Source organism: Parasteatoda tepidariorum, chromosome 9 (genome assembly GCF_043381705.1).
Source record: "Parasteatoda tepidariorum isolate YZ-2023 chromosome 9, CAS_Ptep_4.0, whole genome shotgun sequence".
NCBI lineage: Eukaryota > Metazoa > Arthropoda > Arachnida > Araneae > Theridiidae > Parasteatoda > Parasteatoda tepidariorum.
The window spans coordinates 53,681,436-53,696,267 of record NC_092212.1 but is presented as its reverse complement, the minus strand read 5'-3'; the positions used below and the strand labels follow the sequence as shown (position 1 = coordinate 53,696,267).

The 14,832-nt window shown below is 27.6% G+C and overlaps 2 protein-coding genes across 2 annotated transcripts in view; both read left to right on the top strand.

The window, feature by feature from the left end:
• Positions 1 to 37: 37 nt before the first annotated feature.
• LOC107452315 (ribosomal protein S30) lies at positions 38 to 7,017 on the top strand. Its single transcript, XM_043052928.2, has 5 exons — positions 38 to 172; positions 2,572 to 2,651; positions 4,518 to 4,659; positions 6,600 to 6,655; positions 6,834 to 7,017. Exons 2-5 carry the CDS (start codon positions 2,580 to 2,582, stop codon positions 6,957 to 6,959), a joined length of 396 nt encoding a protein of 131 aa, XP_042908862.1. The 5' UTR covers positions 38 to 172; positions 2,572 to 2,579; the 3' UTR covers positions 6,960 to 7,017.
• Positions 7,018 to 10,416: 3,399 nt separating this feature from the next.
• The window catches only part of LOC139426431 (NADH:ubiquinone oxidoreductase subunit V3), a 6,636-nt gene continuing 2,220 nt past the window's right edge, over positions 10,417 to 14,832 (top strand). Inside the window, exons 1-2 of the mRNA XM_071185301.1 lie at positions 10,417 to 10,575; positions 12,134 to 12,203. Of these exons, the coding sequence (XP_071041402.1) occupies positions 10,531 to 10,575; positions 12,134 to 12,203 (115 nt within the window). The 5' untranslated portion in view covers positions 10,417 to 10,530. The remainder of the gene's footprint in view (positions 10,576 to 12,133; positions 12,204 to 14,832) is intronic.

Sequence of the window (14,832 nt, the reverse complement as noted above, 5' to 3'; positions counted from 1 at the left end):
ATATTAATTAAAATATAAATTAATATCAAATGATAATTTAATTATTATTCCTTCACGAGAAGGAAAAAGCAACTCAACCCTACTCTAAATTGTCGAAGAACGAGCACGTTCGTGTAACTTTTGCTTATTGTTAATTAAAATTTAAATTTTATACTTCATTTGGAGTAAAACGGTACAGTAATTTATTACTTTTCATAAATAATTGTTTTTGAAATAATTTATGTGATTATATTAGTTGTCAACAATGATTATTTCCTCCTCTTCGGTTGTGCAATTGACCGATTGGTTGAGTTAGTCGAATTGCCTTGTGCAATAATTTTATGTTAATTTACTTTGCAATTGTTTTTACAGTACATACTTTTATTTTAACATCAGTTGTTATTTACAGAAAAAGAAAGGAAATACATATCCTCCAACATTTAACTTTCATGCGAAATATATATTATCAGTGGTAGTCATTAAGCCGAGATATTGAAAACAAATTGAATTTTCTTAATAAAATATTAATCAAAATTTTAATCACTGACCATTGCTTAATCTGACATTTAATATGTATCTATTATTTGTAGGAAGTGGTCAACGAGTCTCTTTATTATTGAATCAAATTTTAATGCATTGCTTTTGCTACCATAGCAGAACTCCTTCTCGAAACTACAGAGAAATATAAACCCGTGTTATTTGTCAATGATTGCTATCCGCTAATAATTATAGTTAATTCTCAAGTTTTAATCTTCATTGTTTATCTAGTGTGGCAGTTTAGTAATTGATAAATTTTTGCTTATTTGGTGAAATTCTTCTTAAATTTTTATGTGAATCATCATTTAGGTGATATTTCCGTATCGTGATATGTCGCACCAACTGCAATTGCAGGGAGATTTTCGTTCCATGATCTGTGGCAGAATTATCACCAAGTCTTGGAAAAAAAGAAAGGGACCAACTCGAAAGGTATAACTCGTAGTCACCCCTGGGAAAACATCTACATGTTGTCGTATTTTGAATTTGCAAGTTTAACGATAAGGAAAGTACAGGAATATCCCCATTTCCAAGCATGGGTGCCACTCTTCAGTCCTGGAGACTGAAATCAATCTTGAGACTAAACTTCATCAGTTAATCTCATTTCCAAATTAATTATTGCAGAGTGATCTATGAGTGAAGTTGCACCATGTTTGGGATCGACTGAATTTCAGTACAATAAACAAACAAACCTTGTACTATTGTTGTATCGAAATTTGTTTGTTTTCATTTTCCTGTCATGTTTTAAAATGCTGAACAAAGTAAAGATAATTTAGATATGTTAGGGGATCCAGTGATAGGTGCAAAAAGACAATTATTATTTTCCAATTATCAATTATTTTCTAGTTAACAATTATTTTTTTCTTGTTTGCTGAAGAAAAAAAATTTTAAAAAATGAAGGAAAAAAAATTAACTTATTATGGAATCTATTATTATAGAAAGATACATTTTGGTGTCAGTGAACTATAAATTTTTGGTAAATAATGCTAGATTGTGTTAATTGGTATAAAAGCCAGCTGAGTCTTGAAATTTTTTTAGAGTAGTGCTGCTACTGAGCAGTGGCCACAAGAAACTAATGCAAACCTAACAGAACGAAATAACTTGCAGCCAGGGAAAATTTCCAATATTATGGTCTGTGGTAGATTAATCGCTAAGCCTTGGTATCTTCCAGCATTGGCCGATGAGAAACAAAAAAATAAATAAATAAATAATCACAGAAAGGGACCAACTCGAAAGATGTAATTCTTAACACGGATATTTCTGTATTGTGCCAAGGTGCAAAATAGATTTTAAACGCAAATTTAAAAAAAGGAAGAAAAAAAACATTTAAAAGTTTAAAATCTATATTTGGCACCTTGATGATTGTAGTTGGCTCGCCAGATCACAATATGGAAATATCCACTGGAGCCACCTCCAGGTAATCCCCTACATGGTTTTTTTTAAAACTTTTTTTATTTAATTTTTTTTGCGATTTAAAATCAACTTGACGATTGTTTATTGTAGCTAGTGTGGCAGATCACAGTACAGAAATTGTATCATGATCAGTGTCAACTACTATCGCCAAGGCGTCAAATAGAATTTAAACTTGCTACATTTTTTAAATATATATAACTTGTTGAGGTTTGCTTGGTCACTTATACCCTTCGAATTAGTTCACTTTTGTGATATTTTTTTTAGTTTCTCTTGCCGCTCTTGGAAGTTGCAGACTCGGTTATTATTCTGCCAATAATTGCTTTCTTATTTTGATATTTTGCGAGGAATAAAATATTCTGAAGAATTTTATAGTATGACATCATGAATCCTAGATGAGCAGACAAACTTTTTATATGAAGTAATAAAGTGCTTAATTAATAAAAAGATATTTTTTAGTAAAGATTTGGTTTACTTAGGAATTCAAAATAATTTGTTTTCCTACGTTTGCTAACTTGTGATCAATATATTCTTGTGATTAATGATATAGTTATTTAAAGTTTAGAAATTCTGAAATAGAATTTAAAATAGAAAAAAATAGAATTTACAATAGTTTTTTAACTGCAACTTATTGAATCTTTTCTACAGGTACAACAATGCATATATTTTTGAGAGGACAAGAAACACACTCTTATGAGGTGGGAGATGAAAAAATTTCTCATTTAAAAGTAAGTTTATTTTTTAGTACTATTTTTTTTTATTAAATATTTTTTAGGTGTAACATTGAGGTATCTGGTATATGTTTTCAAAACCTCTAAACTTTTATGAAAATGTACTTGTATATTGATAATAGACATTCATTGATTCTGAAATGCATTATAAATATATACATACATACATACAGTCTAACATCGATTTCAAATTTTTTTTTTCTAATCCCTCGATAACTTGAATTCTTTTTCTCATAAATAGTGTAGATTTTTTTTCTAAAATTAAAAAAAATATTCCAAAAAAAATAAATTTAAGAATGGCTGACAAGGCATGAAATTATGTGTATTCATTAAAGATCACGAAAGTAGTCAAACAATCAATATCGTTAATTCTGCTGAAAACTACACCGAAAATGATTGGGACAGATTGACTGGACTCATGAAACGCGATGACCTGGAATTTCAAGACTTTGTAAACGTAGATGATGCGGTAACAGTGTGTGGTCAGTTGGATGGCAATGATATCATCGCTCAAATTAAAGCTTCTTGTCAGAAGATGAGGAAATCGAAGATTTACTGCCGAATGTTACTAAAAAACATGCACTTTCTGCAGTGGACACTGTAAGGAGATTTATTGAGATGCAGCCAAGTATGTCAGAGGAGACATTTAAAGTTATAGTCCACTTAAGAAGTGTTATAGACAAACTTTCTTACGCATCTTTAAAGCAAACAACAATTGAATCTTTTTTTAAATGAAAGTGTAAAAAGTGCTTTTCGAATAAATATGGAATAGTAAATAAGGTATGTAAAGAGCATTTTTCTTTATTCTGCCATCGATAACATGCGATATTCGATAATTCGAATTTTCGGTATCTCAAATTTTTTCTCCTCTCCCTTCAAGTTCGAGATATCGAGGTTTGACTGTATATTAATAATTACAACAATGTATCCTTTTTTAAAGAAACTATTTTTAATATATTATATGCATATGCAATTAATTTTACATTTTTTTCTCATTTTTTTAGCATATAAAGGATTATATTAAAAACAATACTTAAAATTATGTTAAGAAAAGTTAGGTTATTCAAGAGTATTTTAAAAGTATAATACAATGAAAATTTACAAAACATATAAAGCTGCAAATTTAAAGACTAAAGAATATCATCTGTGATGGATCCCACTATTCGGCTGGTTTTTTTTCTTCTTCTGATTATTCAGTTATTTAGCCAAATCAGTATTCGTTACATCTGTTCTGTAGTCAGTTACTTCAAATTATCTAATACAGATTTTTAACTTCAAAATATTAAATCTTTGATATCAGTTCAATTAGTCAGCTTTGAAGTAAGACCTATCTTCAAGTTTATACTTTAACAAAATTAATTGAGGTAAAATTGCGACTGAATAGAAAAACCTACCTGTTGTTACCCTATTAATTGCTTAATATTTTATGTTAGATGATGCTGACACATACTTGATTTTAAACCTTAAAATTGGATTCTTACATTTCATTAATTATTTAATATTAATCTTTAAACATAGGAAGCAAAATTTGGCACACAAATTAAAAATATATAATAGCTAAAAAAAAGAAGGGATAACAGAAAAATAGTGCTATTTTGCTCTGTACTGAACTAGCTCAACCTTTTTCAAAAATATCAGATTGTGACCAATATCAAATCCAACCATCTTATTTATTTTAATATTTGTGCGTACACTTGTTTAAAAACAATTAAATTTATTAGTCATCCTAGTTATTTTTCAATCGAATTACATACATTATTTTTGTTTTGCAAAAATGGGTCTTCTTTCTTGTTTTTTATATTTTAATAAAGATTTGCTTTTATTAAATTTATTAAACTATTTTCTTTTTCTTTATGTTTGTAGAATCTTATTGAAGAGGTTGAAGGAATAGACAAAGAAGAAATTGTTCTTTACTTCGGTGGTTCACCTCTTGAAGATGACCAAAGTGTATCAGAATGTTTAACTGAAGGTGCAACAGTTGATTTCAGTGTAAAACTTAGAGGAGGTATTTTGATAATATAACTACTTCTTTTATATACCATGGTATGATCTATAGTCCTTAACTCAGTGTGTATTTTAAATTGCAAGGTCATTTAAAAAGATAGAGCCATTTTAGTTAATTTGTATTTATTAGAGTAGTATAAATTACAGATAAAGAATTTACCCACTAATGAATATAGAAATGTTATAAGTTATTTTTAAACAGATTATAATTGTTAAAATGTGTCCTTCCTTTGCTGTACGATCTGCGATAAAGCATGTCTTATGTTACTTAAAGCACTAGTTTAGAATAACGCTATATGATAATGTTCAATATTGTTGAAAACAGTGATTCAAGTTATTAATAAAACAATTGTATTGATAATTTTTAGTTTCTTCTATTTTATCCCATTTATTTTCTTTGTTTCTGGAAAAAAAGATTTTTTCCAGATACAAAACCGAGATACTACAATGAGAAAATTTATTTAGTAGGCATTAAAAATATTAAACTATAAATCAAATTAATAAGTAATGATTGACTGTTATCCAAAGAAATAGTCTACTAATCTTTTATTTCGTTTTAAAATCATTCTTAAGTCTTCCCGACATCTGTTTTTCGAGCAAGCCCCTCTTTCATTGCTTTGAAAATCCTCACCCACAAAACTTCTTAGAATGGTTGTTTGTAAATTTGATGAGATAAAATAAATGTAGAGCATCCAGAAGACATCAATTTTCTTCTGTTACTCAGTATAGGTTAAGTATTTGAAACTATCTAGTGCAGGGGTGGCGAACCTTTATACAACAACGTGCCATTTTTTCTAAAAAATTGTTTAAGGAAGTCACAAACGTGCCGTCAAATAATTTTGACTTNTTATCCCTCCTGAAATCTCCTGAATTCTTGTTAAGGAAACTCCTGAATGTTAATTTTCCTAGGTTGGCACGTCTGTATATAATAAAGGGCAGGGTGATTCTGTCTAAATCTTTTTTTTTTTTAGCCCAAAAGGAGAGGAAAGATTTTGCTAAAGTCAAAGTTGCTCAGTAATTTATCTATTTTTCTAATTAATGAGGTAAAGCATGGTGAATAATCCAAATTTAGCTGTCGGAAAGCTTTTAATTTTATATGCACATAAAATATAAATTAGTTAATCTTAGCATATTTTGGTTGCACAGTGAAAATTTTTTTATATGTTACAATCTTTTGTGAACATATTTACATAAAAGAAAAAGGATTAAATATAATTATTAGTATAGTTAGTTTTTGTTAAAATTGAATTATGTGGCTGGTTCAATTCACTGAAAGAATTTTGTTTTTATTCATTTTCTGTTTTATTGAGAATGCATTAGACATTGATTTAATCTGGATTTGGAGTTTTAACTAGCATTGAGTTAATTCTACAAATTTCAACTAGAGTTAAGTGCTGCATGTAATTTTTTGTATTGACACATTTTGTGACATTGTGAGTTTAACTTTCATACCTCAAATTTATATTCTATGCAAGCATAGATTAAATAAGTTAATTGACTATGCTTGTGATGTTGTGAAACCTGGATCACGCTGAAACTCACACTGTGAATGGCAAGAAAAAATGTGGGTTGCAATTTTTAATTTGTTTGTAAGGACTAATTGTCTTCTATTTTCTTAGAAAATGTTTTGAATTTTTTTTATTTAAAGTGCACTAACTTCTAAATTTGTTTTTTAACTGGTGAAATAAAATCACATTCAAGATTGAAGATAAGATAAACTTTTACCCTAAGTAAATCTTGTTCTTTAAAGTTAACTTCTCAATGTTAATTGACTTTTCAGAGCAGGGCTGTCTGTTTTGCCTGACTAGTATTGATTTAAAGTTTATTATTTGACTGTTTTTGCAAAAAATTTCGTATTTTATTTCATAATAGTAATATATTGATGTGCCTTTTGAATTCATTCTTTTTCATGATTACTTCCTTTTTCTCTTGTTTGAATAGGCAAAGTTCACGGATCATTGGCTCGTGCTGGAAAAGTAAAAGGCCAGACACCAAAGGTAAATTTTGTTAAATTATAATCATTTTATGTTGATATCATAATTGCTGTTATCCTTATCTTTATCATCTGCTAATAATGATCATTTTAATGCAATTTAGTATTGCTTTGTTTTCTTTTTTTTTTCCTTCTCAAGAACTATTTGCAATTAATTTTTCTTCTATTTCATCATTAAACAGGTTGAAAAGCAAGAAAAAAAGAAAAAGAAGACAGGACGTGCCAAGCGAAGAATGCAGTTCAATAGAAGATTTGTAAATGTAGTTGTAACATTTGGCCGAAAGAAGGGTCCTAATTCTAATTCATAATTTATCTTGATGATTTGGATGACACTTGTAAATGTTTAAATAAATTTTTTGTCATCTATTTCATGTCTTTTTTTTTTCTTTCTATTACATAGTACGTTTTTAATTTAAGTCTCCAGAATAAAGACCTAATATCACTTGTTCTGAAAGTTTGTAACATACTTTTGGGTGATGGAAATAAACTCACCAATTGTATTTTTTCTATAACTGTCTTTGTTACTTATCACATTTGAATTTTTTTTTTTTTTTTAAAGAAATTTTTTTTTTTTTTTTCAATGAAGATTAAACATTGCGTGTATTTTCTTTCGAGTATTTTCTTGCATGCATGCTTTTAGCCTGTTTTCTAAATTTTAATATACTTGTATTCAGGGATGGCAAGTTTCTTCCACAATGAGAAAAACTGATTAAAGACAATAGGTTACTCATTTCTTACAACCCAAGCAAAGAAATGTGAATATTTTTTAAATGTTTATAATAAAATTTTAAAGAAATAAAATAGTTTTTTTTTCACCTATTTAATCATCCTTAAACAAAGAAAATGGAAAAGTGTAAAGAAAAATCAGTTCAATAAATTTTTTAAGAAATTAAAGTTGGAAACTTAAGAAATATGATAGAAGTATTTCTCAATAGATATTTATAATACAGGTTATTTGGACATGCACTTTTTCATAGAATTTATGAAATAAATCTAGAAATTTTTAATATGTAAATCACTGGATTTTCATTATCAAATCGATGATTAGTTGCTTACAATTTTTTAAAAAATTAGGGAAACGAAACAAAATCTCCACTCAGAGTCATATTTTATTAAAATATAAAATCTTTTTATAATATTCTTTAAAAATTATGATGTACTTTCAAAAAATGAAAGAAAAGACATTTCTGGAGTGAAGTATCTTTTAAACTTCTGTGATTTCAGAATTATTTATTTATTTTTATTTTATCAATTTGAAATTCTAGCTGAAGCAAGTCTGTCACTGACCAATTTTTTAATTCCGAAATGAGAACAGAAAAATCGGGAGTATTTCTTTCCTTTTCGATGAAAAAGAAAAGTATCTTTAGAATATAATTCTGCAGAAAAAGAAATTATTTTTTCAGCTATTTTATTGCTTAGACTCTTTCTTTACTCTGTTTTTTAAATTTAAAATCAATAAATATGAAAATGCAGAGTATAACTGTTTTGGTTATACCTATCATTTTAATTAATATTATTATAATGCTTTTTAAATTTATTATTCTGTTTTTGTCGGAGAAAATAGTAACTTCATTAAGTCATGAANATTTAATTATTCTTAAACAAAGAAAATGGAAAAGTGTAAAGAAAAATCAGTTCAATGAATTTTTTAAGAAATTAAAACAAAAGTTGGAAACTTAAGAAATATGCTAGAAGTATTTCTCAATAGATATTTATAATACAGGTTATTTGGGCATGCAATTATTCTTAGAATTTATGAAATCTAGAAATTTTTAATATGTAAATCACTGGATTTTCATTTTCAAATTGATGATTAGTTGCGTACAATTTTTAAGAAAAATTAGGGAAACAACAAAATCCCCACTCAGAGTCATATTTTATTAAAATATAGAATCTTTTTATAATGTTCTTTAAAAATTGTGATGTACTTTCAAAAAATGAAAGAAAAAACATTTCTAGAGTGAAATATCTTTTAAACTTCTGTCATTTCAGAATTATTATTTATTTATTTTTATTTTATAAATTTGAAATTGTAGCTGAAGCAAGTCTGTCACTGACCAATTTTTTGATACCGAAATGAGAACAGAAAAATCGGGAGTATTTCTTTCCTTTTTGATGAACAAGAAAAGTATCTTTAGAATATAATTCTGCAGAAGAAGAAATTATTTTTTCTGCTATTTTATTGCTTCGACTTTCTTTACTCTGTTTTTTAAATTTAAAATCAATAAATATGAAAATGCAGAGTATAACTGTTTTGGTTATACCTATCATTTTAATTAATATTATTATAATGCTTTTTAAATTTATTATTCTGTTTTTGTCGGAGAAAATAGTAACTTCATTAAGTCATAAATTTGAAAATCTAGAATGTTGCAGATACCCTATGTAGGGTACTTGAAAAAAAAGCTTTTTTATAGTTATGCATTAATCTTATTTATTTAGAATTAACTAATATTATAACAAAGATATTAAAAAAACAAGTTATTGTTAAATAATTTTGTTTTTATTCAAGAGATTGTTAAAAACAAAATTTATTTAAAAATACATTGGTATTTAAAAAAAAAAAAATTACCACTTAAACTTAACCAGATAATTCTGTTTTTAAACAGATAATCTAATAAACTAAAATTAATATAAGTACATATAAAATTTATCTTCATATAAGTGTACATATTTATTAAGGGAAGAAAATGATGTTCAAAATAAGTTGTACATAGATTTTAAAACTGAACAAAACTTATAAATAACATGAAAATAGTTATTTCTTTTTTAAAAAATAAAATGCTGAAAAACTATAAACTTAGTTGTATTTATACAATTTTATTTGATTTAAATTTCATTAAGTCTTTTTTAATAGTTATTGCTCCAGTCAATTTTGTTTTTCCACTGAAAGAAATAGGTTTTTTTTCGGAATAAATTCCAACCAAGAATAATGAAATAATTTTTTTTTTCGTAATCATAATAATTACATAAATATAAATAATCATCAGAGTATCATAAAGATTGATATGCCCTGTCAATTATTTAAATTTAGCACAAAATAAAATGTACTTGGTCAGTAAAAAAATATTACATGATGCGTTGCGTTTTTTAAAGGTGCTTATTTTAGTTTTTAAAAGCTCTTAAGGGGCTTTTTTAATTGGTTTCAAGAAGTGCTTAATTTTTCCTTTTCGAATATGCAATGCATTCATTTAAAAATAAAAATCTCTCAATTTTTTAAAGGTATTAAAATATAATAAAAATAAATTGAAATATTTTCGATTCTTTACTTGGTAAATCCTAATAAATTAATACACAGAAAAGAAACACTATTTATTGGACTTATATTCCTGTTTCTAGAGATGCTAAGTCCTGCAGTCAAGCATCACTGGCTATGGTCATTGTGCGGGTGGGTGACCGCTTGGATCAGCCTGCGTAGGGACCGAGGGCGTGCGGTATTGGTCCTCGTTAAATTGTTCTACCGTAAAGTGCTCGACTTCGCGTGCAGGTCGTCGGGCTACCGAAGCGGGGGTGCCATCCCCTCTGCAGAGGATCAAAATTGTGATGGCATGTCTTCGGATCATCCTCAGGGATGTTTCCCAGACCGTCGCCAATAGCCCATTGTGCAGCTCTAGTGCGACGTAAATGAACAACAACAACAATTAGAGATGCTAAAAATTTTATCACGGTTTTGTGCAATTTTGATACGATCCCTTGTTTTTAAGAGTCACTTTGTAACTGCGTGTTATTCACGTATAAGCATTATTTGAGTTGCATCTAGGCAAACTGCGTGCAGATGTAAGCAGTCGGAAGCTTATATACATTAAGTTATCAATTTTCTTGTTTTGAAATTATCTGTTTTGTCCTCTGGTTGTTCTCTTTGGTTTCAATATTTAAAAAATGATGTTTTCTAGTTTATTGAAAGTCGGAAGGTATCCTTTTGAAGTAAGTAATTTTCTTCTTTCCCAATAAGTAAGATTTAAATCGTTTCTATTATTACTTTAAATGAATATATATATTGAACGAACGTACAATTAAAGTAGAATCTAAAAAATTTTACACTAAGATCATTTGACTTAAAGTGTAAACAATTTAATATGGTTAATTTAAATACATGTGTAAAGTTTTCTGCCTTTCAGTTAAAGAGATATTAGTTTATGAATATCCTTTTTAAAAATACTTTTTTGAACTTTTAAAAATAAATCATTAATTTTTTAGTGTACATAATTTTTTGATGTTTATGGGGGTGTCGATATTTTTTCGGTATTTAGAGAATATGAGTTGATAAAAGGCTGAGAACAGTTGCTTTAGTTTTAATTTACATTTGAATCAAAACCAATAATGAAAATAAAAAGTTTGATGTTTTTAACAAAAACTTTAATTTCATACAATGTTGAATTCGTGCAATGTGCACGAAGTTCTTTAAGTTTCTGGTGTATAAAGCTTTTTTTTAAAGAAAATTCAAGTTATATGAAAAATCTAATTTACTAACAGTTGAACTTGTCAAATTTCAAAATTTATAGTAATTTTGATTTTGTATTGAAAATCATTATCAATTATTTATAAATTTTTCTTCCCTTTTAAATTGATTTGTATGTGTGTCAGAGAAGTTTAGGGACTTTGCATCTGTATATCAAGGGGGTGATTTTCGTATTGTGACCTGTGGCAGAATAATTGCAAAGTCTTGGCAACTTCTGAGCAGTGGCCCATGAGAAACTAAAAATGATAATATCACACAAAGAGACCAACTCGAAAGGTATAGCTTGTAGCCACCCTTGGGACACATCAACATGTTTTTTTTTAAAAATATATATATATTTTTAAAATTTCGCTCGTCATCGTCTTCTCAGATATACGGGCATCTTGCCGTCCAATACAATTGTGAAGTATCTCCAGAAAGTGAAAGGGCACAAAAGTCGTTTTTAAAAAAATTAAATATGTGCTTATATAGTATAATATAGTCCCAATAGTAATATAGTATGCAAGATAACTACATGTAACTGTACAAGTTATTAATCGTATCTTTAAATACATTACTTGCTATGAGTAATATAATTTTATAACTATAGCAATAAAGAAATCAAAGAAAATAAAAATATGACCACTGAAGACGTCGGTTTTGGTGGTGATATTTTTATTTTTTTTTCCTTCGTTTTGTTTATTGCTATATTTATTCTTTCTTTTGAAAATTCTGCTGCTTTAAAGTGTGTTTCTTTCAAAGATTGTTTTGTCAATTTAATATTTTGTATTCTTTTACTGTTATAATTGTATAACCTTTTTTTAAAGAACGGCCTTATCAAAAATACAGTTTGTTTTTATATTGCCAATAGTGCTTATCGTTGCATATTTTTTTGTCATTTGGATATAATTTGCTTGGTAAATTTTTAAAAATAATGTTTATTTCAAGTTTTTTATTTAAAAAAAAGTCTAGTTTTATAAAGTTTTTTGATGCTACTAACCATATAAGTTTTTTACTTAGACAATCACATTTGAATCTTTTTAGGTTCGTAATGGATTCCTCTGCCTTTATAGAATGTGTAAGAATGAAAACAAGTATACTCACCAATCTTCAAGTATGCTACACATTTTTTTTCCCTATATAAATCATAAAATAATGATATTTTATTTATTATACCAGAGATTTGTACTTACCAAGTCACTGGAATCCAAACTTTAATGACTATTCATAGTTTCAGTGACTTGTAGATTTAGAGACGATAAGCGTAAAAATATTTTAGACAGATTTTACATTTTAAAAAGCTTCAGCTTGTAGTGTTTATGGGGGATACCTAATGTTTTATTGATTTCATTCATGGAATACTTCGTACGTTATGAAATTCTGCATTTCGAAATTTTTTTTCCTATATAAATTATTAAATAGTGATATTTCATTTGTAATACCAGGGAATTGTACTTTTACCAAGTCACTGGAATCCAAACTTTAATGACTATTCATAATTTCAGTGACTTGTAGATTTAGTGAAAATAAGCATAAAAATAATTTAGACAGATTTTAAAAAGCTTAAGTTTGTAGTGTTTATGGGGGAGACCTAATGTTTTATTGGTTTCATTAAAGAAATACTTCGTACGTTATAAAATTCTGCATTTTTTTATACAATATGCAAAAATAAAAAGAAGGAAAAAAATTAAAATCCCTGAATAACTTTTGATCCAATGATCAGATTTTCACATGGTCAGATTCTCACTTAATGGTTCACATGGGTGACTTCAAATATGTAAATTAATCAGTGCAGGTGATATTTTAAGTTTCGGAATCAGACAAAAAAGAAGTATTTTTTTTTCTCTGAATAAGTTATACCCTCAAAAAAATTACAATCTGAGAAATATGGTCCCAATAGTTTGGCCAAGAGAGTGATCCAAAGTTTAGGCCGCTTGATGTTACATTTACTTTTTGTTTATTTTAATATTTAATAACATTAAAATAAAATTTTTTTATCCTAAGATAATTCCATAATTAATAACTGTCGAAAAATTTTTTGTTTGTATGGTATGCAATTTTTTACATCATTTTAAAGAATGTGATTTTAGGTAGTAAAAATACAGAATTTGAATAAAATTGGCAAATAGCTCCTGGAATTTCTAGTACATAACTTTTTTATTATACAAAAATTAACATTATTACATTTAGGTTATTATGTTAAATTACTCAATAAAGATAAATTAACATTAAGGGGTTCAAACTTTAGGCTACTCTCCTGACCAAACTATTGGGACCATTTTTCCTAATTTGCAACTACTAATCCTATATTGCATTGACTGTATTTTGAGAGTAAGGATTACAAATAATGATATGTACCACAGAAAGTACATTTTTGTGTCCGATGTCATAACTTAAATTACCGTCTACACAAACTAATTAGCATACTTGAGGTCACCCACATGAACCATTAAGTTTGAGTCCCAGTAAGTGGATATCCAATCATTAGATCAAAAGTACTGGTTTTTTTATGCGAACTAAATGGTTCCAAAGTGTGACTAGAACCCAATTTCTGCAACAATTAGTTTTGGTAATACTAAATATTAAATTTAGTTTATTAAAATCAATAACTTTTCACTGAAAAGTTCGTGTAATGTTAAAATTTGATTATTTTTAAGTTTGCAGTTTGTGTAGTTTATTTTTTCAATTTATTAGATGAATAATTAATAGATAAATGAGACATTGTTTTGATGTTTCAAAATTTAGCTTGATAATGAAATTTTTATACAGTTTTAATTTATGATACAAATACTCATCATAAATATACTGGAAGTTGGTTTTAATAATGTATGCAGGTTCTTTTTGGTTGGCTTTTCAAAACTTAGTTTGATAATGAAATTTTTATACAGTTTAAATTTATAATACTAATACTCATCATAAATATACTGGAAGTTGGTTTTAATAATGTATGCAGGTTCTATTCGGTTGGTTTTTCAAAATTTAGTTTGATAATGAAATTTTTATACAGTTTTAATTTATGATACAAATGTTTATGTTTAAGCAAGAAAAAATTTGAAGTAGTCAAACTCCGCTATAGTGTACACGGTTTAGAGTGAACTCCCAGATATAGTGAACAAAATGTTTGGTCCCGTCCCTAGCTATACACGTATAATGTTATTTTTTGTGGATATAGTGAACCAAAAAAGTGAGGAAATTGGACATTATGAACTTTTTCTGACTTCGACTAATTTTTTTTAATAATTTTGAAATGTCTACTTCAAAATAAATACTTATACCGATTTTTAAAACCCTCTATAGAGTGGAATGTAGCGATAAGCATCTTTTCTTGTTTGCTTCTTATATCTCACTTTCCCTAAATAAAGGCCAACCCAAGCTGATGTGTGGACAAAATTTTCTCTGAATCAGCTTCGCTTCATCTAAATATTACAAATTTTATTTTGTACTCAAGACGAAGAGTAATAAAAAATACAAAAAAAAATACAAAAAAAATACACTGTTTTTGTTACTACGTATTACTTTTCAATTATTTTTGTATTTCATTTTATTGGCCATTTATTTAAATACTAGGAGGCTCCGCCCCCTGCTCGCTAACGCTCGCCAACCCCCGAGAATTGCTACGCAATCCTATGTGGTTCACGCCGTGAACCATGGCTCGCTGCGCTCGCTCGCCAATGAACACAATGTTCTAGCACAAAAACATAGTATATTATCATGAAAGACATAGCATTTTATCATCAAAGACA